At 41.7% G+C, this 27403-nt stretch overlaps 1 protein-coding gene across 2 annotated transcripts; it reads left to right on the top strand.

The window, feature by feature from the left end:
• Positions 1–2599: 2599 nt before the first annotated feature.
• LOC118378234 (syndetin-like) lies at positions 2600–26865 on the top strand. 2 transcript variants are annotated; one of them, XM_052472633.1, is made up of 7 exons: positions 2600–2846; positions 5052–5105; positions 5440–5593; positions 7917–8013; positions 9549–9690; positions 20537–20658; positions 25028–26865. In XM_052472633.1, the coding sequence occupies exons 5-7, from the start codon at positions 9607–9609 to the stop codon at positions 25140–25142; spliced, it is 321 nt and encodes a 106-aa protein (XP_052328593.1). In that variant the 5' UTR covers positions 2600–2846; positions 5052–5105; positions 5440–5593; positions 7917–8013; positions 9549–9606; the 3' UTR covers positions 25143–26865. The 2 variants fall into 2 exon arrangements, with proteins under 2 accessions (XP_052328593.1, XP_035621092.1); XM_035765199.2 differs by lacking the exon at positions 5052–5105.
• Positions 26866–27403: the final 538 nt, after the last annotated feature.

Below are 27403 nucleotides of genomic sequence, written 5' to 3'. Positions count from 1 at the left end.
CAAATAAAATCAAATACAATTTTATTGGTCACATACACATGGTTAGCTGATGTTAATGCAAGTGTAGCGAAATGCTTGTGCTTCTAGTTCCGACTATACAGTAATATCTAACAAGTAATCTAACAAATTCACAATAACTATCTTATACACACAAATACACACAAATGTAAAGGGATGAATATATAGATAGAAATATATGGAAGAGCGATGGAGTACGGCATAGGCAAGATGCAATAGATCGTGTAGAATACAGTACAGTCGTGGACAAAAGTTTTGAGAATGACACAAATATTAATTTTCACAAAGTCTGCTGCCTCAGTTTGTCTGATTGTCACACTCTGACCATGATTTGCGTTGTTTGTTTCTATGTTTTGTTTGGTCAGTGTGTGATAGGAGTGGGCATTCTGTGTTGTATGTCTAGTTTGTCTATTTCTATGTGTTTTGGCCTGATATGGTTCTCAATCAGTGGCAGGTGTTTGTCGTTGTCTCTGATTGGGAACCATATTTTGGTAGCCTGTGTTGTATTGTAGTTCGTGGGTTATTGTCTATGTTATGTTGCATGTTAGCACTCAGTTTCTATAGCGGTCACATTCGTCTGGTTAGTTTGTTTGTTTGTTTTAGTGTACTTTGTGTTTTTTCATTAAATCATGCATTTACACGACGCTGCGCTTTGGTCTCCTCTTTACGACGATCGTGACAATGATGGCAATTTGCTGATACTCCAGAATGTTATGAAGAGGGATCAGACGAATTGCAATTCATTGCAAAGTCCCTCTTTGCCATGCAAATGAACTGAATTCCCAAAAAACATTTCCACTGCATTTCATCCATGCCACAAAAGGACCAGCTGACATGTCAGTGATTCTCTCGTTAACACAGGTGTGAGTGTTGACGAGGATAAGGCTGGAGATCACTCTGTCATGCTGATTGAGTTCAAATAACAGACTGGAAGCTTCAAAAGGGGAGTGGTGCTTGGAATCATTGTTCATCCTCTGTCAATCATGGTTACCTGCAAGGAAACACGTGCCGTCATCATTGCTTTGCACAAAAAGGTCTTCACAGGCAAGGATATTGCTGCCAGTAAGATTGCACCTAAATCAACCATTTATCGGATCATCAAGAACTCAAAGAGAGCGGTTCAATTGTTGTAAAGAAGGCTTCAGGGGGCCCAAGAAAGTCCAGCAAGTGCCAGGACCGTCTCCTAAAGTTGATTCAGCTGCCGGATCGGGGCAACACCAGTACAGAGCTTGTTCAGGAATGGCAGCAGGCAGGTGTGAGTGCATCTGCACGCACAGTGAGGCGAAGACTTTTGGAGGATGGCCTGGTGTCAAGAAGGGCAGCAAAGAAGCCACTTCTCTCCACGAAAAACATCAGGGACAGACTGATATTCTGGAAAAGGTACAGGGATTGGACTTCTGAGGACTGTGGTAAAGTCATTTTCTCTGATGAATCCCCTTTCCGATTGTTTGGAGCATCCGTAAAAAAGCTTGTCCGGAGAAGACAAGGTGAGCGCTACCATCAGTCCTGTGTCATGCCAACAGTAAAGCATCCTGAAACCATCCATGTGTGGAGTTGCTTCTCAGCCAAGGGAGTGGGCTCACTCACAATTTTGCCTAAGAACACAGCCATGAATAAAGAATGGTACTAACACATCGTCCGAGGGCAACTTCTCCCAGCCATCCAGGAACAGTTTGGCAACGAACAATGCCTTTTCCAGCATGACGGAGCACCTTGCCATGAGGCAAAAGTGATAACTAAGTGGCTTGGGGAACAAAACATCGATATTTTGGGTCCATGGCCAGGAAACTCCCCAGACCTTAATCCCATTGAGAACTTGTGGTCAATCCTCAAGAGGCGGGTGGACAAACAAAAACCCACAAATTCTGACAAACTCCAAGCATTGTTTATGCGGGTATGGGCTGCCCAGAAGTTAATTGAAAGCATGCCGGGTCTTGAAAACAAAGGGTAAACACCGCAAATATTGAATCTTTGCATCAACTTCATGTAATTGTCAATACAAGCCTTTGACACTTATGAAATGCTTGTAATTATACTTCAGTATTCCATAGTAACATTTGACAAAAATATCTAAAAATACAGAGGCAACAAACTTTGTGAAAATGTATATTTGTGTCATTCTCAAAACTTTTGTCCACGACTGTATATACATGTGAGATGAGTAATGTAGGATATGTAAACATTATTAAAGTGGCGTTATTTAAAGTGACTAGAAATACCTTTATTAATGGTGTTAGGGGGCAGTATTTTCAATTTAGGAAAAAAAACATTCCCGTTTTAAACGGGATATTTTGTCAGAAAAAGATGCTAGAATATGCATATGACAGCTTTGGATGGAAAACACTCTACCGTTTCCAAAACTGTAAAGATATTGTCTGTGAGTATAACAGAACTGATGTTGCAGGCGAAAGCCTGAGAAAAATCCAATCCGGAAGTGCCCCAGGTTTTGAAAGCGCTGCGTTCCAATGACTCCCTATTCAGCTGTGAATGTACTATCAACGAGCTTACACTTTCTACGTATTCCCCAATGTGTCTACAGAATTGTGACGTAGTTTTACGTATTTCTGTTGAAGAATAGCCGTAGGCGGTCACATGGTGGCTCCGAGAGAGAATCTCGAGTAAAATACAGAGGTAGCCATTACTCCAATCGGTCCTAGTGAAAATAGTTTTTCTGCGTTGTGGTGACCGCAATTCCGGGGGATTTGTCAGCCAAAGGTGAAGAACAAACGGAGCTATTTCGCCTACAAAAATAATATTTTGGGAAAAAATGAACTTTGGCTCTCTTACCTGGGAGTCTCGTGAGTGAAAACATCTGAAGTTCATCAAAGGTAAACGATTTAATTTGATTGCTTTTCTGATGTCCGTGACAAGGTTGCCTGCTGCTAGCAAGTCATAGTGTTATTGTTCACTCAGGTTCTCTTTATCTATTACATTTTGGTTGAAGATCTGATTTTTTTTTAATTGCAAAAATAGAGAAAATTAGAAATGGAGCAAATACTTTTTCGTAGCCCTGTACAATTGAAGTGGATTTAACAGATTCAATCAATAAGGGATCATAGTTTTCACCTGTTCAGTCTATTTCATGGAAAGAGCAGGTGTTCCTAAACATTTTAACACTCTGTACAGTTATAGTTAGTTATATGTACAGTACCAGTGAAAAGTTTAGATCCACCTACTCATTCAAAGGTTTTTCTTTATTTTTACTACTTTCTACATTGTAGAATAATAGTGAATGCATCAGAACTATGAAATAACACATGGAATCATGTAGTTACCAAAAAACTGTTAAACAAATTAAAATATAGTTTAGATTTTAGATTCTTCAAACTAGCCACCCTTTGCCTTGATGACAGCTTTACACACTCTTGGCATTCTCTCAACCAGCTTCATGAGGTAGTCACCTGGAATGCATTTCAATTAACAGGTGTGCCTTCTTAAAAGTTAATTTGTGGAATTTCTTTCCTTAATGCCTTTGAGCCAATCAGTTGGGTTTTGACAAGGTAGGGGTGGGCATACAGAAGATGGCCCTATTTGGTAAAATACCAAGTTCATATTACAGCAAGAACAGCTCAAATAAGCAAAGAGAAACAACAGTCCATTATTACTTTAAAACATGAACATGTCAAGAACTTTGAAAGTTTCTTCATGTGCAGCCACAAAAACTATCAAGCGCTATGACGAAACGATCTCTCACGAGGACCGCCACAGGAAAGGAAGACCCTGAGTTACCTCTGCTGCAGAGGATAAGTTCATTAAATTGCAGCCCAAATAAATGCTTCACAGAGTTCAAGTAACAGACACATCTCAACATCAACTGTTCAGAGGAGACTGCGTGAATCAGGCCTTCATGGTCAAATTTCTGCAAAGAAACCACTACTAAAGGACACCGATAAGAAGAAGATACTTGTTTGGGCCAAGAAACACGAGCAATGGACATTAGACCGGTAGAAATCAATCAATTAATCAAATTATTTTATAAAGACCTTCATACATCAGCTGAAATATGTCCTTTGGTCTGATGAGTCCAAATTTGAGATTTTTGGTTCCACCCGCTGTGTTTGTGAGACGCAGAGTAGGTGAACGGATGATCTCCGCATGTGTGGTTCCTACCGTGAATCATGGAGGAGGAGGTGTGAGGGTGCTTTCCTGGTGACACTGTGAGTGATTTATTGAGCATTCAAGGCACACTTAACCAGCATGGCTACCACAGCATTATGCAGCGATACACCATCCCATTTGGTTTGCGCTTAGTGGGACTATAATTTGTTTTTCAACAGGACAATGACCCAAAACACATCTCCAGGCTGTGTAATGGCTATTTTACCAAGAAGGAGAGTGATGGAGTGCTGCATCAGATTACCTGGCCTCCACAATCACCCGACCTCAACCCTATTGAGATGGTTTGGGATGAGTGGGACTGCAGAGTGAAGGAAAAGCAGCCAACAAGTGCTCCGCATGGAAACTCCTTCAAGAAAAGCATTCCTCATGAAGCTGGTTGAGAGAATGCCAAGAGTGTGCAAAGCTGTCATCAAGGCAAAAAGGATGGCTAATTTGAAGATGCTCAAGGATCAAATATATTTGGATTTGTTTAACACTTTTTTGGTTACTACATGATTCCATATGTGTTATTTCATAGTTTTAATGTCTTCACTATTATTCTGCAATGTGGAAAATAGTTAAAATAAAGAAAAACCCTTGAATGAGTAGGTGTGTCCGCATTTTTGACTGGTACTGTAAATAATTGTATCTTACTGCTGTAGCTCACTGTTTGAGCTCTGTGGTAAAACCAACTCTCATATCTGGCTGATGTAGCCTGTGGTCATAGCTCACTGCTCCAGCTTTAACAGTTGGCCACAGAGCTAATGTCTGTGGTGCTATTAGCCTGTATCCAAAGAATATCTATCTCTGTGTCTCCTGGTCTGTCAAAGCCAGCTCATCTATCCCCCTCTCTCTCTGTCACTGTTCTTTCAAAGCTAACTGGTGTTTCCCTGTATGTCTTTCTCACTCACTGACTCACTCACTCTGGGCGGCAGGTAGCCTGGCGGTTAGGAGCATTGGGCCAGTAGCCGAATCCCAGAGCTGGCAAGGTAAAATCTATCATTCTGAGCAAGGCAGTTAATCTACTGTTCCCTGGGCACCGATGATGTGGATGTCTATTAAGGCAGCCCCTCACACCTCTCTGATTCAGAAGACACATTTCAGTTTAATGCATTCAGTTGTACAACTGACTAGGTATCCCCCCCCCTTTCCTTTCTCTCTCTCTCTCTGTCTCTCTCTCAGTCTCTCTGTCTCCCTGTTATCGCAAAGTGAATGTGTCTGTCCCCGTCTCTGAGTATCTGTGGTCTAACTCTCCGCTCTCTGTGTGTGGGAGGAAGAAGCAAGTCAAGCTAACTATTCCCTCTCTCTGTCCACCTGTTATAGGAGTCTCTGGGGAAGGCGGATCCAGCATCCAGGGTGGCCCGGTGGAGGAGAGGAAGGAGAAGGTGCCCAGCCCTCACCTCAGCCAGCTGGTTGTTCTGACAGCCAGTGAGACACTCTATGGCCTGGCCCAGAGGGTAGTCGCAACAGAGTCACTGTAAGAGATGGTCTTTAGACCCCCATTTGAAATCCTGTTTATATCTCTTTAGAAGTCCCTAGAGGGTGGTGGCCACTGAGGGTCATTCCAAATTAAATTATTCACAGAGCTCCAGAGTGTGACACTCTGACTTGGCTGTGCGAGTTATAAACTGTATTGGTAGCATCAATGCAAGCTGGACATTCTACACGCTCACCTCACTCCAAACCATGATTTGGTCAAACAATAATGTGCATTATCCTCATCATTACTGTAATAAAAGTCTCTGCCCTGCCTTGTGCCTGTTTCGCTGGGGCCTGTTGCTGAGCAACCCACTGTCCTCAACGCTCCGGGAGACAAATGTTATGATTGTAGGCTGTAACATTTCAAAATCCGATTGTGAGAAAAACACAACGTTTGAAGTAACTACTGTTTTCACTGTTGAAGAGATCAGGGCTTAGGCTCTTAAGGGTTTTAAAGGAAGGACGAATGGAATGTCCCCCCCCCACACACACAGAGCAGTTACTGTAGTGGTGGAGGGGGCTTACACACCACCTAACCCCTCTGTCCTAGCACCCAGACATGCTCAGCATACAATAAGCCATTTTGAATAAAGCCATTACTGACTATGGGAGCCTCGTAAAGGGCTGCTCTACCTTTAACAGCTCATTTAGCCATGCTTTAATGGAATAATCAATGAGGGCCCGCCACCCCAGGGCCCTGAGCAAAGATCAAGATTATAGTTGTGAAAGATAAGTGCCTCTTGTCATTGTCTAAATTTATATAGGCATAACCCGATACATGTCAGGGCTCTGCTTGTTATCTCTCCCTGTGGTAACCATGAGATTTGTGGTCATGGTGGGCTGACGACTCACAGATAATGCCATTTTTCGAGTCCATAAAAACAAACGTGTTTGCCCACTCTTTTGTGGGAATGTTGTCATATTAAAGGGAGGCAGGAGCAAGCTGTGTGTATGTCTCGTGGCATATTGGACATCACTTGCGCTCGTTAATGTTTGATGGTTGAGTGCAATGCAATCTGGAAAGGTAATGGTCTTTGTTGAGGTTCTAATTTTGTCCTAGATACTTGTCCTTGGCCCACATAGATTTGCAATTCGTTTCGATGTGTTTCATGCCCGCTTTCAATTACTTCTCAGTAGGCAGCTAGTTTCTACTGCAACAAGCACTTATTGATAAAGAATGTGTCAACACAATGTGGTTATGTAACGATCATCTTGGATTACACATAACACATATTCACATGATTCATTCATTTCTCTAACATCTGAAGGGGCGTGTTGCATCACCAAATGAAAAACCCTGCAAGTGCAACTGTTGCTCCATGTCTAAACGATTTCGATTCATTCTCTCCTTCTCTCTCATACATATCTCTTCCCAACTGAACTTTCGGCTCCAGCTCCAGCCAACTAAATAGCATTTCCTGCTGCCCTAGGATGTATCCTAAATGGCACCCTATTCTCTTCATGGTGTACTACTTTTGACCAGAGCCTTGTGTGTCAAAAGTAGTGCACTATATAGAAAACAGGATGTAATTTGGGACACATCCCTAGTCCGTAGTATACAATATTGTTTATTTAACAGTTACCATACTGTTATAATGAGGTCCATTCATCTCTATGCCTTCCCCTTGCCTTGCGTTGACCTTGTCGCACGGCCAGTCATTAACGCTTATCACCAGATTTGCACACTCAGTTGACTCTCTGCCCATCATTTAACTGAACTTATTTTCTTGAATTTTGTTGTAAACATTTAAAAGGATAATAATAGCGTTGATCATGCTGACACATTTGAAAAATGTCTTCAATCCCCCCGTGCCCCATTTTTACACTGGACTAGCTTTCATTTTTGTTTCTATTGATTTTAATTAATCGTTTTTTTCCCCACAACTATTCTATGTGGCTCAGTGTTTGTTAATGTATAGCTGTAGTGATGAAAACCCAGTGAATGTAAATACTCCCACTGCTTTAGGCTTCATGGCCTGATATGGTGCTGATTTAAACCAACAAGAAGGTGCATTATGACCTGGCCAAAACTCTATTTCTAGCTACTGTACCTCCTACACCCTTCCACCTCCATCTGATGCTAGGACTGAAACTACCTCATTAATAAGCACAGGGGATCAAGAGAAGTTTCTAAAGCTCAGGAGAGAAAGGGGAAAATGGTCTGTCTGCAATATCCCAATCCATTCAGCTAAAGCCCCTGCTCCCCTCTCCCCTCCTACCCCTCTCCGTACCCCTCTAACACTGCTTCAATCTCTGATTTGGTGGGCCTATCCGCCTACCTAAAAGTCTGTACTGATTTCACTCTCTGCCTCTCTTCCCAGGGTGTTTCTGGCCGAGCAGTTTGAGTCCCTTCAGTCTTACCTGGATACTATGATGCCTGTAGCCAAGAAGCTGTTCCTCCAGCAGTTCTACTCACAGGTCAGTCAGTCCACAACTCTATGGATGTATCCCAAATGGCACCCTATTCCCTAAAAAGTGCACAGGGGCGTTGCTCATCAATGTATGAAATTATTGTTATTTTCAAATACAATCTCTTTTTGCGGTTAATTGTGAACCATTTTTAGTGTACAAATTGTTATAATTATTACCCGCCCCCCCGACCATTTGCGCCAACACAAATAGACCCGTGGCTGAATCTAGTTGCCTACCCCAGTTATAGGGATTAGGATGCCAAATTACAAACGCACCCTATACTACCGTTCAAAAGTTTGTGGTCACTTAGAAATGTCCTTGTTTTTGAAAGAAAAACAACTTTTTTGTCCATTAAAATAACATCAAATTGATCAGAAATACAGTGTAGACATTGTTAATGTTGTAAATGACTATTGTATATGGAAACGGTTGATTTTGTATGGAATAAATTTGTACAGAGGCCCATTATCAGCAACCATCACTCCTGTGTTCCAATGGCACGTTGTGTTAGCTAATCCAAGTTTATAATTTTAAAAGTCTAATTGATCATTAGAAAACACTTTTGCAATGATGTGAGCACAGCTGAAAACCATTGTCCTGATTAAAGAAGCTATAAAACTGGCCTTCTTTAGACTAGTTGAGAATTTTTTTTTTTTTTTTTTTTTTTTTTTTACCTTTATTTAACCAGGCAAGTCAGTTAAGAACATATTCTTATTTTCACTCCCTTGATGCAAATGCTGATGCTCCGTATCTGGAGCATCAGCATTTGTGGGTTCGATTACAGGCTCAAAATGGCCAGAAACAAAGACCTTTCTTCTGAAAGTCATCAGTCTATTCTTGTTCTGAGAAATGAAGGCTATTCCATGTGAGAAATTGCCAAGAAACTGTAGATCTCGTACAACGCTGTGTACTACTCCCATTTTGAGCCTGTAATCGAACCCACAAATGCTGATGCTCCAGATACTCAACTAGTCTAAAGAAGGCCAGTTTTATTGCTTCTTTAATCAGAACAACTGTTTTCAGCTGTCACGTTATTAACTAGTTGTCACGATCTCCTCTGACACACATGACCTTATCAGTGAGAGTGGAAATGACCGTTGACCACAAACTCTTCTCTATCAGCTAGATGTTTTTCAACGTGTGTGTACCATTAGTACCAGTCTTGAGGGTGCGTCAGAGTTTCACATTTTCAAAAAGGGACTCAAAATCAATATCTACCCCAAACGATTTTAAACTTTCTAAAGTTCAATGCCTGGAGAAAATAACATTTGAACATTCTCAAATCTTTCTACTGAACGTTTTTCACTTTTTCTGTCCTTACTTTGCACACTGAGTAAAATGTACTGAGTGAGTATTGAATTGACACTGTCCTTGTTTATGGATGCGTCCTAAATGGAACACTATTCCATATACAGTATACTTCACTACTTCTGACCAGGGCCCTGATCAAAAGTAGTGCACTATGAAGGGAGTAGGGTGCCATTTATGACACAACCACTGTCCTTGTTTATACCATTCTCCTTGTCATTCGCTTATACCAGTGAGCTACGTAAACCCATATGCTGGGTCGTGGCGGCCAAGGCTTTAGACTACGAACAGATGCTGCTGCTGATGGCTGCAGTTAAGTCTGACATTAGGGGGATAATGTCGCAGCACAATGTGTACGTGGACGTCCTGTTAAAGGTATGTGACGTGTGTTTTAGTATGTGTGAACGTAATGACTAAAATATGGTGAAGGACGTGTATGTGTATATTCCTGTAATGGATTACTTCATAAGGTCATGTCCGTTTGTCATGTCATTGCTGTAATAATACAGTGATGGATCAGGGTTCATGGCTGATTTTCCTGTATATATTTTCTGTAATAACCCTAAGAAGCTGTAAACTCCACATATAGAACGCATGCTGGCCTCTGAAACATAGTGGCGGTGTCACACAATCATGTCCAATGAGTTTATGCAGAGCTGACTTGGCTTAACCTGAAAAAGAGGTTTGTCTCTATAACGAAGTAGATAAATATAATAATTCCTTTAAAATGTATTTATTTCTATACAGTACCAGTCAAAAGTTTGGACAAACCTACTCATTCAAAACGTTTTCTTTATTTTAACTATTTTCTACATTGTTAAATAACACATGTGAAATCATGTAATAACCAAAAAAAGAAACGTCCCTTTTTCAGGACCCTGTCTTTCAAAGATAATTCGTAAAAATCCAAACAACTTCACAGATCTTCATTGTAAAGGGTTTAAACACTGTTTCCCATGCTTATCCAATGAACCATAAACAATAAATGAACATGCATCTGTGGAATGGTCGTTAACCTCTCTGGGTAATGTGGGACGGTAGCATCCCACCTCGCCAAAAGCCAGTGAAAGTGCAGGGCGCCAAATTCAAAACAACAAAAATCTCATAATTAAAATTCCTCAAGCATACAAGTATTTTACACCATTTTGAAGATACAATTCTCGTCCAGCCACAGCGTCTGATTTAAAAAATGCTTTACAGCGAAAGCACCACAAACGATTCTGTTAGGTCACCACCAACTCACAGAAAAACACAGCCATTTTTCCAGCCAAAGAGAGGACTCACAAAAAGCACAAATAAAAGAGGACTCACAAAAAGCACAAATAGAGATCAAATTAATCACTAACCTTTGACACTCATAGGACTTCATGTTACACAATACATGTATGTTTTGTTCGATAAAGTGCATATTTATATTTTAAAAAATCTAATTTTACATTGGCGCGTTATGTTCAGTAGTTCTAAAACATGCGGGGATTGTGCAGAGAACCACATCAATTCACAGAAATACTCATGAATGTTGATGACAATACAAGTGTTATACATGGAATTAGAGATATACTTCTCCTTAATGCAACCGCTGTGTCAGATTTCAAAAAAACTTTACGGAAAAAGTAAACCATGCAATAATCTGAGTACAGCGTTCAGACAACAAAGCAGCCAAAAAGATATCCGCCATAATGTGTAGTCAACATTAGGTTGAAATAGCATTATAAATATTCACTTACCTTTAATGATCTTCATCAGAATGCACTCCCAGGAATCCCAGTTCCACAATAAATGTTTGATTTGTTCGATAAAGTTCATAATTTATGTCCAAATAGCTTCTTTTGTTTGCGCGTTTGGTAAACAAATCCAAACGCACGTTCAGGTCCAGTCGAACGTCGGACGAAAAGTTCAAAAAGTTATATTACAGCTCTTAGAAACTTGTCAAACTAAGTATAGAATCTATCTTTAGGATGTTTTTATCATAAATGTTCAATAATGTTCCAACAGGAGAATTCCTATGTCTGTAGAAAAGCAATGGAACGAGAGCTAACTCTCTCTTGACCGCGCCTCAGAGCCTGTGGCACTCTGCCAGACACCTGGCTCAATCCCTTCTCATCCACCCCCACTTCACAATAGAAGCTCAAAAGACTGTTGACATCAAGTGGAAGCAGCAGGAAGTGCAATATGACCCCATTTACACTGTATATTGGAATGGCAAAGAGTTGAAAAACTACAAACTTCAGATTTTCCACTTCCTGGTTGGATTTTTCTCAGGTTTTTGCCTGCCATATGAGTTCTGTTATACTCAAAGACATCATTCAAACAGTTTTAGAAACTTCAGGGTGTTTTCTATCCAATAATACTATTAATATGCATATATTAGCATCCGGGACAGACTAGCAGGCAGTTTACTCTGGGCACCTTATTCATCCAAGCTACTCAATACTGCCTCCCTGTCACCAAGAAGTTAAGACACTAACAGCTTACAGATGGTAGGCAATTAAAGTCACAGTTATGAAAACTTAGGACACTAAAGACGCCTTTCTACTGACTGAAAAACACCAAAAGAAAGATCCCCAGGGTCCCTGCTCATCTGCGTGAACATGCCATAGGCATGCTACAAGGAGGAATGAGGATTGCAGATGTGGCCAGGGCATTAAATTGCAATGTCCGTACTGTGAGACGCCTAAGACAGTGCTGCAGGGAGAAAGGATGGACAGCTGATCGTCCTCGCAGTGGCAGACCACGTGTAACAACACCTGCACAGGATCGGTATATCCGAACATCACACCAGCGGGACAATCCCTCCATCAGTGCTCAAACTGTCCGCAATAGGCTGAGAGAGGCTGGACTGAGGGCTTGTAGACCTGTTGTATGGCAGGTCCTCACCAGACATCACCGGCAACAACGTCGCCTATGGGCACAAACCCACCGTCGCTGACCAGACAGGACTGGTAAAAAGTGCTCTTCACTGACGAGTCGCGGTTTTGTCTCACCAGGGGTAAGGGTCGGATTCGCGTTTATCATCGAAGGAGTGAGCATTACACTGAGGCCTGTACTCTGGAGTGGGATCGATTTGTATGTGGAGGGTCCGTCATGGTCTGGGGCAGTGTGTCACAGTATCATCGGACTGAGGTGGTTGTCATTGCAGGCCATCTCAATGCTGTGCATTACAGGGAGGACATCCTCCTCCCTCATGTGGTACCCTTCCTGCAGGCTCATCCTGACATGACCCTCCAGCATGACAATGCCACCAGCCATACTGCTCGTTCTGTGCGTGATTTCCTGCAAGACAGGAATGTCAGTGTTCTACCATGGCCAGCGAGGAGCCCGGATCTCAATCCCATTGTGCACGTCTGGGACCTGCTGGATCGGAGGGTGAGGGCTAGGGCCATTCCCCCCATAAATGTTCAGGAACTTGCAGGTCCTTTGGTGGAAGAGTGGGGTAACATCTCACAGCAAGAACTGGCAAATCTTGTGCAGTCCATGAGGAGGAGATGTACTGTAGAACTTAATGCAGCTGGTGGCAACACCAAATACTGACTGTTACTTTTGATTTTGCCCCCTTCCCCCTTTGTTCAGGGATACAATATTCCATTTATGTTAGGCACATGTCTGTGGAACTTGTAATATTTACACATGTTAAGTTTGTGGAAAATGAATGCAGTTGACAGCGAGAGGATGTTTATTTTTTTGCTGAATTTATATGTTATATTTTAATTTCTTCAAAGTAGCCACCCTTTTCCAACAGTCTTGAAGGAGTTCCCACATATGCTGAGCACATTTTAGCTGCTTTTCCTTCACTCTGCGGTCAAACTCATTTCAAACCATCTCAATTGGGTTGAGGTCGGGTGATTGTGGAGGCCAGGTCATCCGATGCAGCACTCCATCACTCTCCTTCTTGGTCAACTAGCCCTTACACAGCCTGGAGGTGTTTCGGATCATTGTCCTGTTGTAGGTTCTAATTCTCAGAGTATAAAACTCAATGGACACTATGAAAGCTTAACCAAGTTTATTCTCCCAGAGGGTCAATACAGCTGCATTAGACAAAGACATTGTTCACACAAGCACTGATATTTAACCGTTCCTCAAGGCTGAGTCTCCTCCTACACATCTGTATAAAACATCATTCTTTACTGCTAGGCAGGACACTAAGTGATATTGGCCATAAACTTTTGTTTCACCCTTAACGTGACCTGACCTGATCTCAACCCCCGTCCATCACTAATCCATGGCTCTTTCCTCTTTCCCCTTATCAATGCCGTCAACATGTGATCGCTCCCCTACACTCAACACACGGCTATCATGGTGCCTGGTACCAGACTGTGTCTCTTCTCCTCCCAGAGTATCCCTCCCATAGGATCCCTGATAGCTAATAATAACATATTCTGACATAATGTAAATGTTATACATTACCCTCTCTCCCTCAGTGACATGAATAAGTATATTTCATATTCTCAGAACCCAACAGCACAAACCAGAAGGGATGGCGTATCGCTGCATAATGCTGTGGTAGCCATGCTGGTTAAATGTTCCTTGAATTCTAAATAAATTACAAAGTCACCAGCAAAGCACCATCACACCTCAGCCTCTATGCTGAGTGGGAACCACACATGCAGAGATCATCCATTTACCTAATCTGCATCTCACAAAGACATGGCTGTTGGAACTAAAAATCTCAAATTTGGATTTACCAAACCAAAGGACATATTTCCACTGGTCTAATTGCTTGTGTCTCTTTCTTTGTGGCAATTTGACCATAAAGGCCTGATTCACACAGTCTCCTCTGAACAGTTGATGTTGAGATGTGTCTGTTACTTGAACTCTGTGAAGCATTTATTTGGGCTGCCATTTCTGAGGCTGGTAACTCTAATGAACTTATCCTCTGTAGCAGAGATACCTCTGGGTCTTCCTTTCCTGTGGTGGTCCTCATGAGATACAGTTTCATCACAAAGCTTTATCTTGTGACTGCACTTGAAGGAACTTTCAAATTTCTTGAAATTTTCCGAATTGACTGACCTTTCTTGAAGTAATGCTTATTTGAGCTTTTCTTGCCATAATATGGACTTAGCCCTATTTGGTAAAACACCATCTTCTGTATACCATCCCTAACTTGTCACAACACAACTGATTGGCTCAAATGCATTAAGGAAAGAAACTACACAAATGAACTTTTAACAAGGCACACCTGTTAATGCGTTAATGCATTCCAGGTGACTACCTCATGAAGCTGATTAAGAAAATGCCAAGAGTGTGCAAAGCTGTCATCAAGGCAAAGGGTGTCAATTTTGAAGAATTTCAAATATATATTTTGATTTGTTAAACCCTTTTTTTGGTTACTACATGATTCCATATGTGTTACTTCATAGTTTTGATGTCTTCACTATTATTCTACAATGTAGAAAGTAGTACAAATAAGGAAAACCCTTGAATGAGTCGGTGTTCAAAACCTTTTCACTGGTACTGTATATATTTTAATAGAATTGATTGTGTGGTGGAGCTGCGGACCCCTGACCATATCAGATCACACAATATACTGTATTGACATTACTTCTTAGCAAAGCATACTGTAACGACCCTAGCCTTTGTAAGCCCATTACCAAAGGAAATAGTAGTCATTCTCCTGGGGTGACCCATGGTCTCACCCCCCTAGGATGGTACTCTCTTCCACTGTTCCCTACTACAATAGCATTAAATGTTATATATCAACCCAAGTAAAGATCTGCCCAAGGCACTAGCAATTACCATAAATATTCTACAGGATTATGCAAGGCGTCCTTTAGTAGAGTAGCTCTCACTCTGTTGAAGATTGATGAGTTTACCATAGTAGTTAATGGGTGGAATTTACACTGAGCTTCCCCTGTTCTCAAAGCACTTTACATTGTCTACAGACAACTCAATCACAGATCTAATCTCATCTACACTACATGGCCAAAAGTATGTAGACACTTGCTCGTTGAACATCCCATTAATATGAGGTTGGTCCCCCCTTTGCTGCTGTAACAGCCTCAACTCTTCTGGGAAGGCTTTCCACTAGATGTTGGAACAATGCTGCAGGGACTTGCTTCCATTCAGCAACGAGCATTAGTGAGGTTGGACACTGATGTTTGGCAATTAGGCCTGGCTCGCAGTCGGCGTTCCAATTCATGCAAAAGCTGTTTGATGGGGTTGAGGTCAGGGCTCTGTGCAGGCCTGTCAATTTCTTCCACAGCAATCACAATGGACCTTGCTTTGTGCACGGGGGCATTGTCACGTTGAAACAGAAAAGGGTCTTCCCTAAACTGTTGCCACAAAGTTGGAAGCACAGAATCGTCCAGTATGTCATTGTATGCTGTAGTGTTAGGATTTCCCTTTACTGGAACTAAGGGGCATAGCACAAACCATGAAAAACAACCCCAGACCATTATTCCTCCTCCACCAAACTTTAAAGTTGGCACTATGCATTCGGGCAGGTTGCATTCTCCTGGCATCCACCAAACCCAGATTTTTCGGACTGCCAAATAGTAAAGCGTGATTTATCACTCCAGAGAAAGTGTTTCCACTGCTCCAGAATTCAATGAGCTTTACATCATTCCAGCCGACGCTTGGCATTGCACATGGTGATCTTAGGCTTGTGTGCGGCAACTTGGCCATGGAAACCCATTTCATGCTCCCAATGAACAGTTATTGTGCTGACGTTGCTTCCAGAGGCAGTTTGGAACTCGATAGTGAGTGTTGCAACCGAGGACAGACGTGCTTCAGCACTCAGCGGTCCCGTTCTGTGAGCTTGTGTGGCCTACCATTTCGCGGCGGAGTCGTTGTTGTGCCTAGACTTTTCCACTTCACAATAACAGCTCTAGCAGGTCAGAGATTTGACGAACTAACTGGTTGGAAAGGTGGCATCCTATGACTGTACCACGTTGAAAATCACTGAGCTCTTCAGTACGGGCCATTCTATTGCCAGTGTTTGTCTATGGAGATTGCATGGCGGTGAGCTCGATTTTATAAACGGATCAGCAGCAGGTTTGACTAAAATAGCCAAATCCTCTAATTTGAATGGGGTGTCCACATACTTTTGTGTATTTTAGTTAAGCTAGACCACGTGACTATTTTGTGTTATCTTGAAAAGGGAATGGTACTACTATTTCAATGCATTTGTTTATCTGTTTATAACAAGTTTATAGCGGTTGCCCAGTTGGACAGCTTTGTATTTGTACCACAGTAGTTCAGGTTAAGTGCTGTTCTTATTGGATCCCACAGTGCAGCACATTTACAGTACCTCAAGGGAAACCAGCTAGGCACCACACATCCCCATCTCTCTCCTATTCCCCTTATGAACATTCAATTGCACTGCAGGAAGAAAAACATCACAAATACTTTTTTGTAGTTGCAATGGCATTTTTTTTTCAGCGAGGCTTCCTGGTTAGGAACTAAAGATGACACCTCTCTTTTGAGACTGTCTATTGGAAATGTATTTTAAATGCAGTGAGATCTTTCAAATATGGATTATTTTTTAAATCAAATTTTCCAGTAATTCCGGAAGCACAAGGTCATCGATAACTTTTAATCCCTTTCAACATGTCGAGATCTTTGTTTAAAGTTTTCTGTTCTCATTCCCGTAACCACTCCGAGAGGTCTTCCGATATCAATTATTTGCCAGTTAGGATTTGAATAATTCATATTTCGGAAGAAGTTTGGGGAGTTTAATGCAGATTCAGGAAGCTTAGTTTGAGGTTTGTTAAGGAAAGGTGAGTTTCTTAGGTCCCCTCCTGTAACTATCTCCAGGCTTAAAGTTCTCTTCCCAAATGAGTATCAAATCGTTATTCATTCCTTCCACTTATCCCATCATGCATTTTGCATGGGGACGTGTGGCTCGGCGTGTCGTGATGAGCATGAAGCCGGAGCATACGGAGAGAGGGGGCCCTAGTGTTGAGGAACAGATGGGGGTTTTGCAGTGGTAGCGTGACCGTGGGCCTTATTTGCGAGGCGGAAGCTAGGAGAATCCCCCAAATATGCATAAGCATTTCTGTCTGAGCAGCCATAGCTTTAAATCCCGAACCACATCGAGCAAACCACTACACAGCCTCCAATTCTAATGAAAAACTCAGGCTCACCTTTCTGGATCTGTGGATCGGCTGGCTGGAAGACGGCTCTCTGCGAGCATTATTAAGCCGCTCTCAGCCAAACTAATTATGTTTAAGCCAAATAGTCAGAGGAAAAGTGTCTGCCTCACTGACTTGATTTAAACGCATTTGCCATATTGATGATCACAGCGGACCTAAGAGTTTAATTTACACGACAAGATGAGAGCAACGGTCAGGCTGAGATGTATGCTGCTCATCCAATCTCTTTCTGAGGTAGACATAGTAGTTGTGTGTGGGTCAGCTGTTTGTTCACCTGCCCGCAATTGCTAATAACCCATCCCCCGACTATATTTAATAACGTGGGAATCGGAGGCCTGCACCCAACCCTCACCCACTAATATAGAATATGTGCTCTAGGCTACAATCACAAAGGGAAAAAACATTTTTGGACACGGGGTGCAGGATTTCTTTTTACGGATTTAAATGTTTCTGCTCATAATTTTCGACATTTTAGTAGGCTATTTGTTAGTCAACTTGTCTATAGTTAGATACATGCAGCTTCTCGTCTGTCATTATACGTATGTTGCTGCCAAATGTCCTAGAAGACTAAGTAAACCCTTGCTCACCAGAATATCATAAATCGATAGAATAATTACTTCAATCTAGTTCAACTTTTCTCTCATCTGCTTCTTTCACAGAGCCAAGACATTTAGGGACTTGGGAGAAAATGCAGAAACTCAACCCTCCAAAAAACATAACTTTTTTTCTGTGCAAAATTTCCGAGAGACATCAGTTTGACCGGTTGTAAGGAAATAGAAAGCTGTGAAAACGAACCAACATGTTTCTGATAAGGTTTCAGTTCAGCTTGGATGCATGTTTTATATGGCACTATCAGCTTTTATGATGCTGATAAAGATAGCACCTATACAGACAGTATCTAGCTGCACATTCACATTCTCTCAAGATCTGAAATTAATAAATAATATTTCTACACCAAAGAATGAGCCTACATTTGGGAGGTTATAGACCTACAGTCAGTGTCCAGATTTCAGTTTCCATTTAACCCATCTAAACAGTAGGCTACGGTTCCCTTGACGTGCGATAGGCCCTTCTTGTGACTGTCGAATTTGTATAGCGCCTCACAATCATCACACATAACATTGCAGGCACTGCTTTCATCATCTTTTACCACTTCAACAAATCTTTCCCAAACATGACTTTTCTGTCCCTCCCTTCTCTTTATTTTCAACTCTCTATTTCACAGCTTTTCTCTTTTTGAATTAAATTCGGACCGTTTTGCCTCCGTGTATCGATGTTATCTCTTTCTGCCTGTTACCAAAAGCATTTGGCGGTTGGCGTGTAGGTTATTCGGCCTGCGTACAGTTGGTCCCTAAAGCTTAGGCTAATGCACTAATGCCAGATGGCCCAAAATAATGAAATAAAAACCTCAACGTAGCCTATAGATATAAATTACACAATAATTACACATTTATGGATTTTTTAAAGGTATTGTTTTCTTTTTATTCAGCCCGCCCTGCCCGCCACCCACCCTTCATCCACACAATATTTAATGACCCTAAACCCACCCGCCCCGTGGATATAAGCGCAGGGAACTGCGGGTTATGAGTCAACCCATGCATCACTACAGTATGGTATATGATTGACAAGTTATTGATACAGGGTTGTATTTTAGAGGAGATTATGTATGTTGTATTCATGAGTTTGTGTTGAATATTAGCATCCAATATTGGCTATATTTGCATTTAGATTGGAAATTGTGTCAGGGGTACCGACGTTGTCTCATGTACAACCAGGCTATTCAAAATGTGAGCGTTTGATGGCACACATTTGTTGTTTGAAAATACATTGAATGCAGTCCTTGGGTACTTTCATGCATCAAAATAGTGTGTGAGAAAATCCATTTTTAGGTTTATGACTGTATGATGATTTTCAGATGCATTTTATTTCTCCTCGTGAATTCTGCCAGTCAGATGCAATAACTTTGTGACGGTTTTCTTCCGCTGAATGATAGGAGGACCAAGATGCAGCGTGGTTAGTGTTCAACATCTTTAATATCGACGATAAACGAGAACACTACAAAATACAAAACAACAAAAGTGAAAACCGAACAGTCCTATCTGGTGCAATGACACAAAGACAGTAGACAATCACCCACAAAATACCCACAGAATATGGCTGCCTAAATATGGTTCCCAATCAGAGATACCGATAGACAGCTGCCTCTAATTGAGAACCAATCTAGGCAACCATAGACCTACAAACTACCTAGAAAGGAAACAGCCCCATAAACATACAAAACCCCTAGACAAAACACATAAATCCCCCATGTCACACCCTGACCTAACCAAAATAATAAAAAAAACAAAGATAACTAAGGCCAGGGCGTGACAAACGTGTACAACCTTTTTAGTGAAAAATGTGTCACCTTCAATTCCCTTTCCAGTGTTCTGCAGTTTGCCAAGATGAACCACTCCACCGTTAACCACAATTACCTCCATTCAAATCTAATTGAAAATTGCAGACTGTGTAACAAGCGTACAAGCTTCTGGTACAGTGAGTGAGTGAGGAAAACATTTCACCTTTTTCTGACACCCCAGTCTGTACTATTGTGGCGTTTGTATCAGCAACAAACAAGGTGTAAGAACACGGTGAAACATGTAGCTTTTGGTATATGGAGAGCGTCAGAGCGATGGGTCTTTGTGTCTAAAAAGCCTACATACATTTTTTGGGGTGAAATTAAAGAAAAATGAAAAAGGCCTGACCAGCTGCATCAACACGTCCATGACTGATGTGTCTCTGCTGCTCATGTTGGAATGGAGCGCGGCCAGCAGCCATCTTGTATGGCAAGGGTTGCTAGGACATCTGTGGTGCAGGGGGAGTATGTGAGGGCTGAAAGTTTGGATGGATGTCTGCTCAACTGTGTTAATGAGAACTCATGTCGACTAACATTATTCACCAGCTCAGCTGTAGAACTGGGTGTTAGCTCATCAACACACAAAATACAAAGCACAATCAACAATACTAATGAAAGTATCTCTGCTTTAAAATATAGCCAATTTGTCGTGAAACCCAGAATGATGTCTTTGTCAAATATTTATCAGTTGACCAAAAAAAAACGAACAAAATGTTCTGGTTTTTCTATTCCTCAGGAGTTTGAGGAGTTTAACAAGAGGCTGGGTGATGTGTCCAGACACGTCCGGGTCCCTCTGCCTGTGTCTAACGTCCTGTGGGAACACTGCATCCGTCTGGCCAATAGGACTCTGGTGGAGGGGTAAGTTGTTTACTTGCATATGAAAATACAGTGACTGATTTCTACATAAAACCAGGAATGTTTCATCAGATATCACCAGAGAAGCCAGTAGGCTTCAGAAGAAGGAGGAACAACTCCTGCATCCTTACTTTGATTTACAAAACACTTTAATTGATTTCTAGATAAAATACTTTTTCAGCAGATACAGTATACTGCATCCTTCATCAAGGGGCTGAGTGGTGCCTGATGAGTCATGTTCATTCCATTTAATAAAACCTTTCCAAAAATAGTAAATAATGTCTCTCTGTACCCACTTACAGTTTATGTGATAGTATATTTCAAAGGTACGAATCAGCAATTTAAAAAAATATGTATATGCTTTTAAAAAGTAAATAAATATAATAAATATGTGTATGCTTGCTGCTGACTAGTAATGCCAGCAAATATATTATGATAAGCACAGCAGGAAAAATAATATCTGTGAACACAAACCTACTGCTCATTAAATTATGGTTTATAGTGAGTTTATTACCACATGCTAATATGTACCTGTGGAATAGCGGGATTTACTGCCAGTGGAGAGGTGTGGACATTTTAGCTGCCTCGTTCATCTCTAATTTTGACGTCTTTTTGGTCGAGGGGCCCTTTCCTTGCTCCCGGGGTACGCTCATAAATATCAGCTGGGACGCATGTCATAGGCTGAATACCTCAAGTGAGTTATTGAATAAGGCCGTATTGGAGCCCCTGTCGTCTCCCGCAGTAAAGGTACGACCACAAGGTGCTTCGAGCCCGAACATCGATAAAGAAAAGTTTGATTCTCTGTTCTTTACTCCCCCCCTATTGTTTTCTTCTCAAGGTTTGAACATCCTCTTGATGGAACATCTGCTTGTCATAAATAATTAAAAAACTAAATGTTAGAGTACCGCAAAGGAACGCGCTGATTGCCTAGATAAGCACTCAAGACATGAGTGCTTCCAGCTTTTCTTCAGCTTTCTGTGACATTCTCCTGAGACAACTCCTCTTCAGTCCTCTTATCCCCTCCATATGGTAGCAACTAGCTAACTCTCTGTGCCTTCTTCTCCCCAACCCCAACACCATCCCAGGACTGTTATACGTTCTGTTATAGAGACCCCACAGGGAACATGTCTGACACGAGGCTGGCCTGAGTCTCCTCTAAACACTTGACACATCCGATATGGCTCCTAAAACCACCTGCTCCATTCCCATCTCCATTGCTAGTGAGTCAAAGGTTTGGGGCCAAATGCATTTCCCTCAAATCAGCACTTGCACCTTTTCTCTGCACAGTGCATTGTTCATGGTGGTGTGTGTGGGTGTATGCGTGCGTGCACTCTTGTCTGAGTGTGCGTGTGTGAAAGCATTTGTGAAATATAAGTACTGGCAGGCAGAGTTTTATACGGCCAGGTGAGACATCCTCTTTATGCCTGAGAGACATGGCATAAATAGGGGAGGGGTGGGGTGGGGGGGTAAAAAGCTTTCATAATGCCCCTGACCATCTTGTGATGAAGTGGGAAAAAGATGAGGCACAAGCACAACATCTATAAGAGTGTTAAATCGTGAAACCGGCAGGGAAGTGGGTACAGTGTTTTTTGCACCCAGGTTGATTGTGCTGAGCTTTACTGAGCTGGTAGTTCAGGGTTTTAGTTCTAAGGACAGGACTAGGGTTAGTTAGGGTTTTAGTTCTAAGGACAGAACTAGGGTTATTTAGGGTTTTAGTTCTAAGGACAGGACTAGGGTTAGTTAGGATTTTAGTTCTAAGGACAGAACTAGGGTTAGTTAGGGTTTTAGTTCTAAGGACAGAACTAGGGTTAGTTAGGGTTTTAGTTCTAAGGACAGAACTAGGGTTAGTTAGGGTTTTAGTTCTAAGGACAGAACTAGGGTTAGTTAGGGTTTTAGTTCTAAGGCCAGGACTAGGGTTAGTTAGGGTTTTAGTTCTAAGGACAGGACTAGGGTTAGTTAGGGTTTTAGTTTGAAGGACGGGACAGGGGTTAGTTAGGGTTTTAGTTCTAAGGCCAGGACTAGGGTTAGTTAGGGTTTTAGTTCTAAGGACATAACTAGGGTTAGTTAGGGTTTTAGTTCTAAGGACAGAACTAGGGTTAGTTAGGGTTTTAGTTCTAAGGACAGAACTAGGGTTAGTTAGGGTTTTAGTTCTAAGGACAGAACTAGGGTTAGTTAGGGTTTTAGTTCTAAGGACAGAACTAGGGTTATTTAGGGTTTTAGTTCTAAGGACAGGACTAGGGTTAGTTAGGATTTTAGTTCTAAGGACAGAACTAGGGTTCGTTAGGGTTTTAGTTCTAAGGACAGAACTAGGGTTAGTTAGGGTTTTAGTTCTAAGGACAGAACTAGGGTTAGTTAGGGTTTTAGTTCTAAGGACAGAACTAGGGTTAGTTAGGGTTTTAGTTCTAAGGCCAGGACTAGGGTTAGTTAGGGTTTTAGTTCTAAGGACAGGACTAGGGTTAGTTAGGGTTTTAGTTTTAAGGACAGGACAAGGGTTAGTTAGGGTTTTAGTTCTAAGGCCAGGACTATGGTTAGTTAGGGTTTTAGTTCTAAGGACAGGACTAGGGTTAGTTAGGGTTTTAGTTATAAGGACGGGACTAGGGTTAGTTAGGGTTTTAGTTTTAAGGACGTGACTAGGGTTAGTTAGGGCTTTAGTTCTAAGGCCAGGACTAGGGTTAGTTAGGGTTTTAGTTTTAAGGACGTGACTAGGGTTAGTTAGGGCTTTAGTTCTAAGGACAGGACTAGGGTTAGTTATGGTTTTAGTTCTAAGGACAGAACTAGGGTTAGTTAGGGTTTTAGTTCTAAGGACAGGACTAGGGTTAGTTAGGGTTTTAGTTATAAGGACGGGACTAGGGTTAGTTAGGGTTTTAGTTTTAAGGACGTGACTAGGGTTAGTTAGGGCTTTAGTTCTAAGGCCAGGACTAGGGCTCCAGAGTGGCGCAGCGGTCTAAGGCACTGCATCTCAGTGCTAGAGGCGTCACTACAGACACCATGGTTTGAACCCAGGCTGTATCACAACCGGGCGTGATTTGGAGACCCATAGGGCGGCGCACAGTTGACCCAGCATCGCCCGGATTTGGCTGGGTAGGCCGTCAATGTAAATAAGAATTTGTTCTCAACTGACTTGCCTAGTTAAATAAAAGTTACATTAAAATAATATATAAAACATATCACAATACAGTAGGTAGGAAAAGACACCCAAAAGTGTACAACTAACATTTAATAAACTGTACAGGGTCCTCTTCATTCTCTGCTCGACACATCACCATGGACATGATCTGTGTATCAGTATTAGACCTGTGAAGCTCCTTCACAAGAGTCTGCCTCTCTCAGCTCCCCATCCCAGACTGGGATTAGTCTAGTCTCTGGTGTTCCCTCCCCTCCGTATCCCCAAGGTCCTGGTCTGTCTGCGTCCCAAATTACTATATAGTCATTCCCTATATAGTGCACTAGTTTGGGCCCTGTGGGCACTGGTCAAAAATAGTGCACTATGAAGGGAATAGGGTGCCATTATAGACAGAGCCTGAGTGTCACGGTACTGTGCCTCCTATCACCTCCATCCCTCCAGTATGGTAGAGTGGCCAGGCGTGGTCTATTTGTCTGTTACAGTATCTTCGCCTCGCACTCCCAACTGGACTCCTCAGAGAGGAGCTAGAGCCGCTTGACAGTCTGACTCACCACTCACCGTCTCACCCCGGGGGACTCTGGAAACCTCAGAGAGAGGAGGAAGGGAGGGAGATATAGATGTAGGGAGGGAAGGAGAGAGAGAAATAACAGCTCTGTCAGTACCAGAAGAAACATGGATGTCAGCAGCCACTGATCTGGTGGACTTGATTCCATTCCGTTACACACATACACAAACACAGACATACACAAACACACACACTCACAGACACACACATACACAAACACACACAAGGGAACAGTCAGATGTGACGGGCACTCCGACTGAGGAACCTCAAATCCAGATCTCCACACGGTGTGAAGAGACAGTTTGTGAAGTTATCAAGTGAACAATGAATATTAAGTATTTACTTGTTGGCCTTTTTACAAAACAAACACTTGAACTGTCCGAGACAAAAGATGCCTTGAAGAAAACTGTCTGAGCAGAATTAAGAGTTATTCGATTTATTAACTCTCCGTTGATTTCAGATTTTCTCCTTTGACATTTTTGTTTTTCATTCTTGTGCCTTGGGCATCAAGATTTCAAATGTCATGTTTTTAGAACGTTGCTCATAAACAACTTTGGATTCTGAAACGTCTCTCAACAAAAACTAAACTTATGTAACTTATTCTGTATCTTATTCTGTACTGTCTGACAGAAATAATACAAAAGTCAACAAAGTCAACTTGTGTTCCCTGTTCCGTCATGTAGCTATGGTAACGTAAAGAAGTGCAGTACTGAAGGGCGGGCTCTGATGCAGCTGGACTTCCAGCAGTTCCTGATGAAGCTGGAGAAGCTGACAGACATGAGGCCCATCCCTGACTGAGAATGACATGGAGCAGTTCATCAAGAACCAGAAGGTGAGGAACGCTCACGGCAGCTTTGAAGTTATCATAATAATTATTCACTCAGTCTGCTCAATGTGCTTCGATTAATTCTACTTAGGAGGACGGGACTCACCCCGTTTACCAGCAATGTGTAGCACAAACCTGAATATGTGTAGTAAAAACAATAGTTAATCAGTTACTATAGCCAGCTGTGACGAAAGACTAAAGACTATCTGAGACTAAAGGCTATCTGAGACTAAAGGCTATCTGAGACTAAAGGCTATCTGAGACTAAAGGCTATCTGAGGCTAAAGGCTATCTGAGGCTAAAGGCTATCTGGGACTAAAGGCTATCTGAGATTGTCTGAGACTAAATGCTATCTGAGACTAAATGCTATCTGAGACTAAATGTTATCTGAGACTAAATGGTATCTGAGACTAAAGGCTATCTGAGACTAAAGACTATCTGAGATTGTCTGAGACTAAAGGCTATCTGAGATTTAAAGGCTATCTGAGCCTCAAGGCTATCTGAGACTAAAGGCTATCTGAGACTAAAGACTCTCTGAGAATGTCTGAGACTAAAGGGTATCTGAGATTGTCTGAGACTAAAGGCTTTCTGAGACTAAAGACGATCTGAGATTGTCTGAGACTAAAGGCTATCTGAGACTAAAGGCTATCTGAGTCTAAAGGCTATCTGAGGCTAAAGGCTATCTGAGACTAAAGACTATCTGAGATTGTCTGAGACTAAAGGCTATCTGAGATTTAAAGGCTATCTGAGGCTAAAGGCTATCTGAGACTAAAGATGGAGACTAAAGGCTATCTGAGACTAAAGGCTATCTGAGACTAAAGGCTATCTGAGACTAAAGACTATCTGAGACTAAAGACTCTCTGAGAATGTCTGAGACTAAAGGGTATCTGAGATTGTCTGAGACTAAAGGCTTTCTGAGACTAAAGACGATCTGAGATTGTCTGAGACTAAAGGCTATCTGAGACTAAAGGCTATCTGAGACTAAAGGCTATCTGAGTCTAAAGGCTATCTGAGGCTAAAGGCTATCTGAGGCTAAAGGCTATCTGAGACTAAAGACTATTTGAGACTGTTTTTTTGTGTTGTTCCAGTGGTGTGGGATGAAGTCACCCCAGACACTGAGCTTCGGTTAGTTTTGCGTTTCCCCCACTAATGGTTAAGGTTAGGATTGGGGGAGCGAAAGCTGATCCTAGATCTGTACCTAAGGGTATCTTCACCCCTGAGCTTGTTCCAGTCCAGGACTATTACTGTACCTGGGCGGTTTGTTATGTCCAAAAATGATTTATCCTGATACACCAAGTTAAAATGATATGTTGTCATCTTGTCTCTAATAAAATGTTCTGTTTTACACTGAGTGCACAAAACATTATGAACACCTGCTCTTTCCATGACATGGACTGACCAGGTGAAAGCTATGATCACTTGTTAAATACACTTCAATCAGTGTAGATGAAGGGGAGGAGACAGGTTAAATAAAACAATTCAGACATGGATTGTGTATGTGTGCCACTCAGAGGGGGAATGGGCAAGACTTTGCTGGGTTTTTCATGCTCAACAGTTTCTTTTGTGTATCAAGAATGGTCCACCATCCAAAGGGCTTCCAGCCGACTTGACACAACTGTAGGAAGCTTTGGAGTTAAAATGGGCCAGCATCCCTGTGGAACGCTTCAACACCTTGTAGAGTCCATAACCATTCAATATGTTCAAAGTCAACATTATACACAGTGTACAAAACATTAAAGGCACCTTCCTAATGTTGAGTTTGCCTTTTTTTAAGGGCCAAATGGGGTCTGCAACTCAATATTAGGAAGGTGTCTTTAATGTTTTGTACACTGGGCATAATGTTGATTTTGAACATATTGAATGGTTATAGATGATATACTAGGTCTTACGTGCATCTGCTGAACTGGTTTAGTTCCTAGTCATAACATAAGGAGTTTAATTGTCCAAACACACAACCTCCACCATTGTCTCTGCATCTCTCCTTGTGATAAGATGAGGAAAAATAGCAGCTTTTGACACCGAAACAACGTAACTGATTCAATAGTTTTTTGTTGCATTACGGTTCCAAGATGATAATGTAAATGTGTAAAACATACGTTTTATTTCTGTTGTGTCAGTTTGGATTCCAGACTTTTTATACACGATAAGTACTGGAAGTGTGCTATCTGTTTACTGGCAGTACGTTGTATCTTGTTGTCAAATGTAAAATAATATAAAATAAACTACATATTATG

This window comes from Oncorhynchus keta, chromosome 20 (genome assembly GCF_023373465.1).
Source record: "Oncorhynchus keta strain PuntledgeMale-10-30-2019 chromosome 20, Oket_V2, whole genome shotgun sequence".
NCBI lineage: Eukaryota > Metazoa > Chordata > Actinopteri > Salmoniformes > Salmonidae > Oncorhynchus > Oncorhynchus keta.
Note: the sequence above shows the minus strand (reverse complement) of the source record. Positions and strands in the feature narration are given on the sequence as shown.

Bases quoted from the DNA above. Each gene is read 5' to 3' on its own strand.
- LOC118378234 (XM_035765199.2), top strand. From the start codon at position 9,607: ATGCTGCTGCTGATGGCTGCAGTTAAGTCTGACATTAGGGGGATAATG. The intron at 9,691-20,536 runs GTATGTGACGTG...TCTATTCCTCAG, and splicing joins ACGTGGACGTCCTGTTAAAG to GAGTTTGAGGAGTTTAACAA. The intron at 20,659-25,027 runs GTAAGTTGTTTA...TCCGTCATGTAG, and splicing joins AATAGGACTCTGGTGGAGGG to CTATGGTAACGTAAAGAAGT.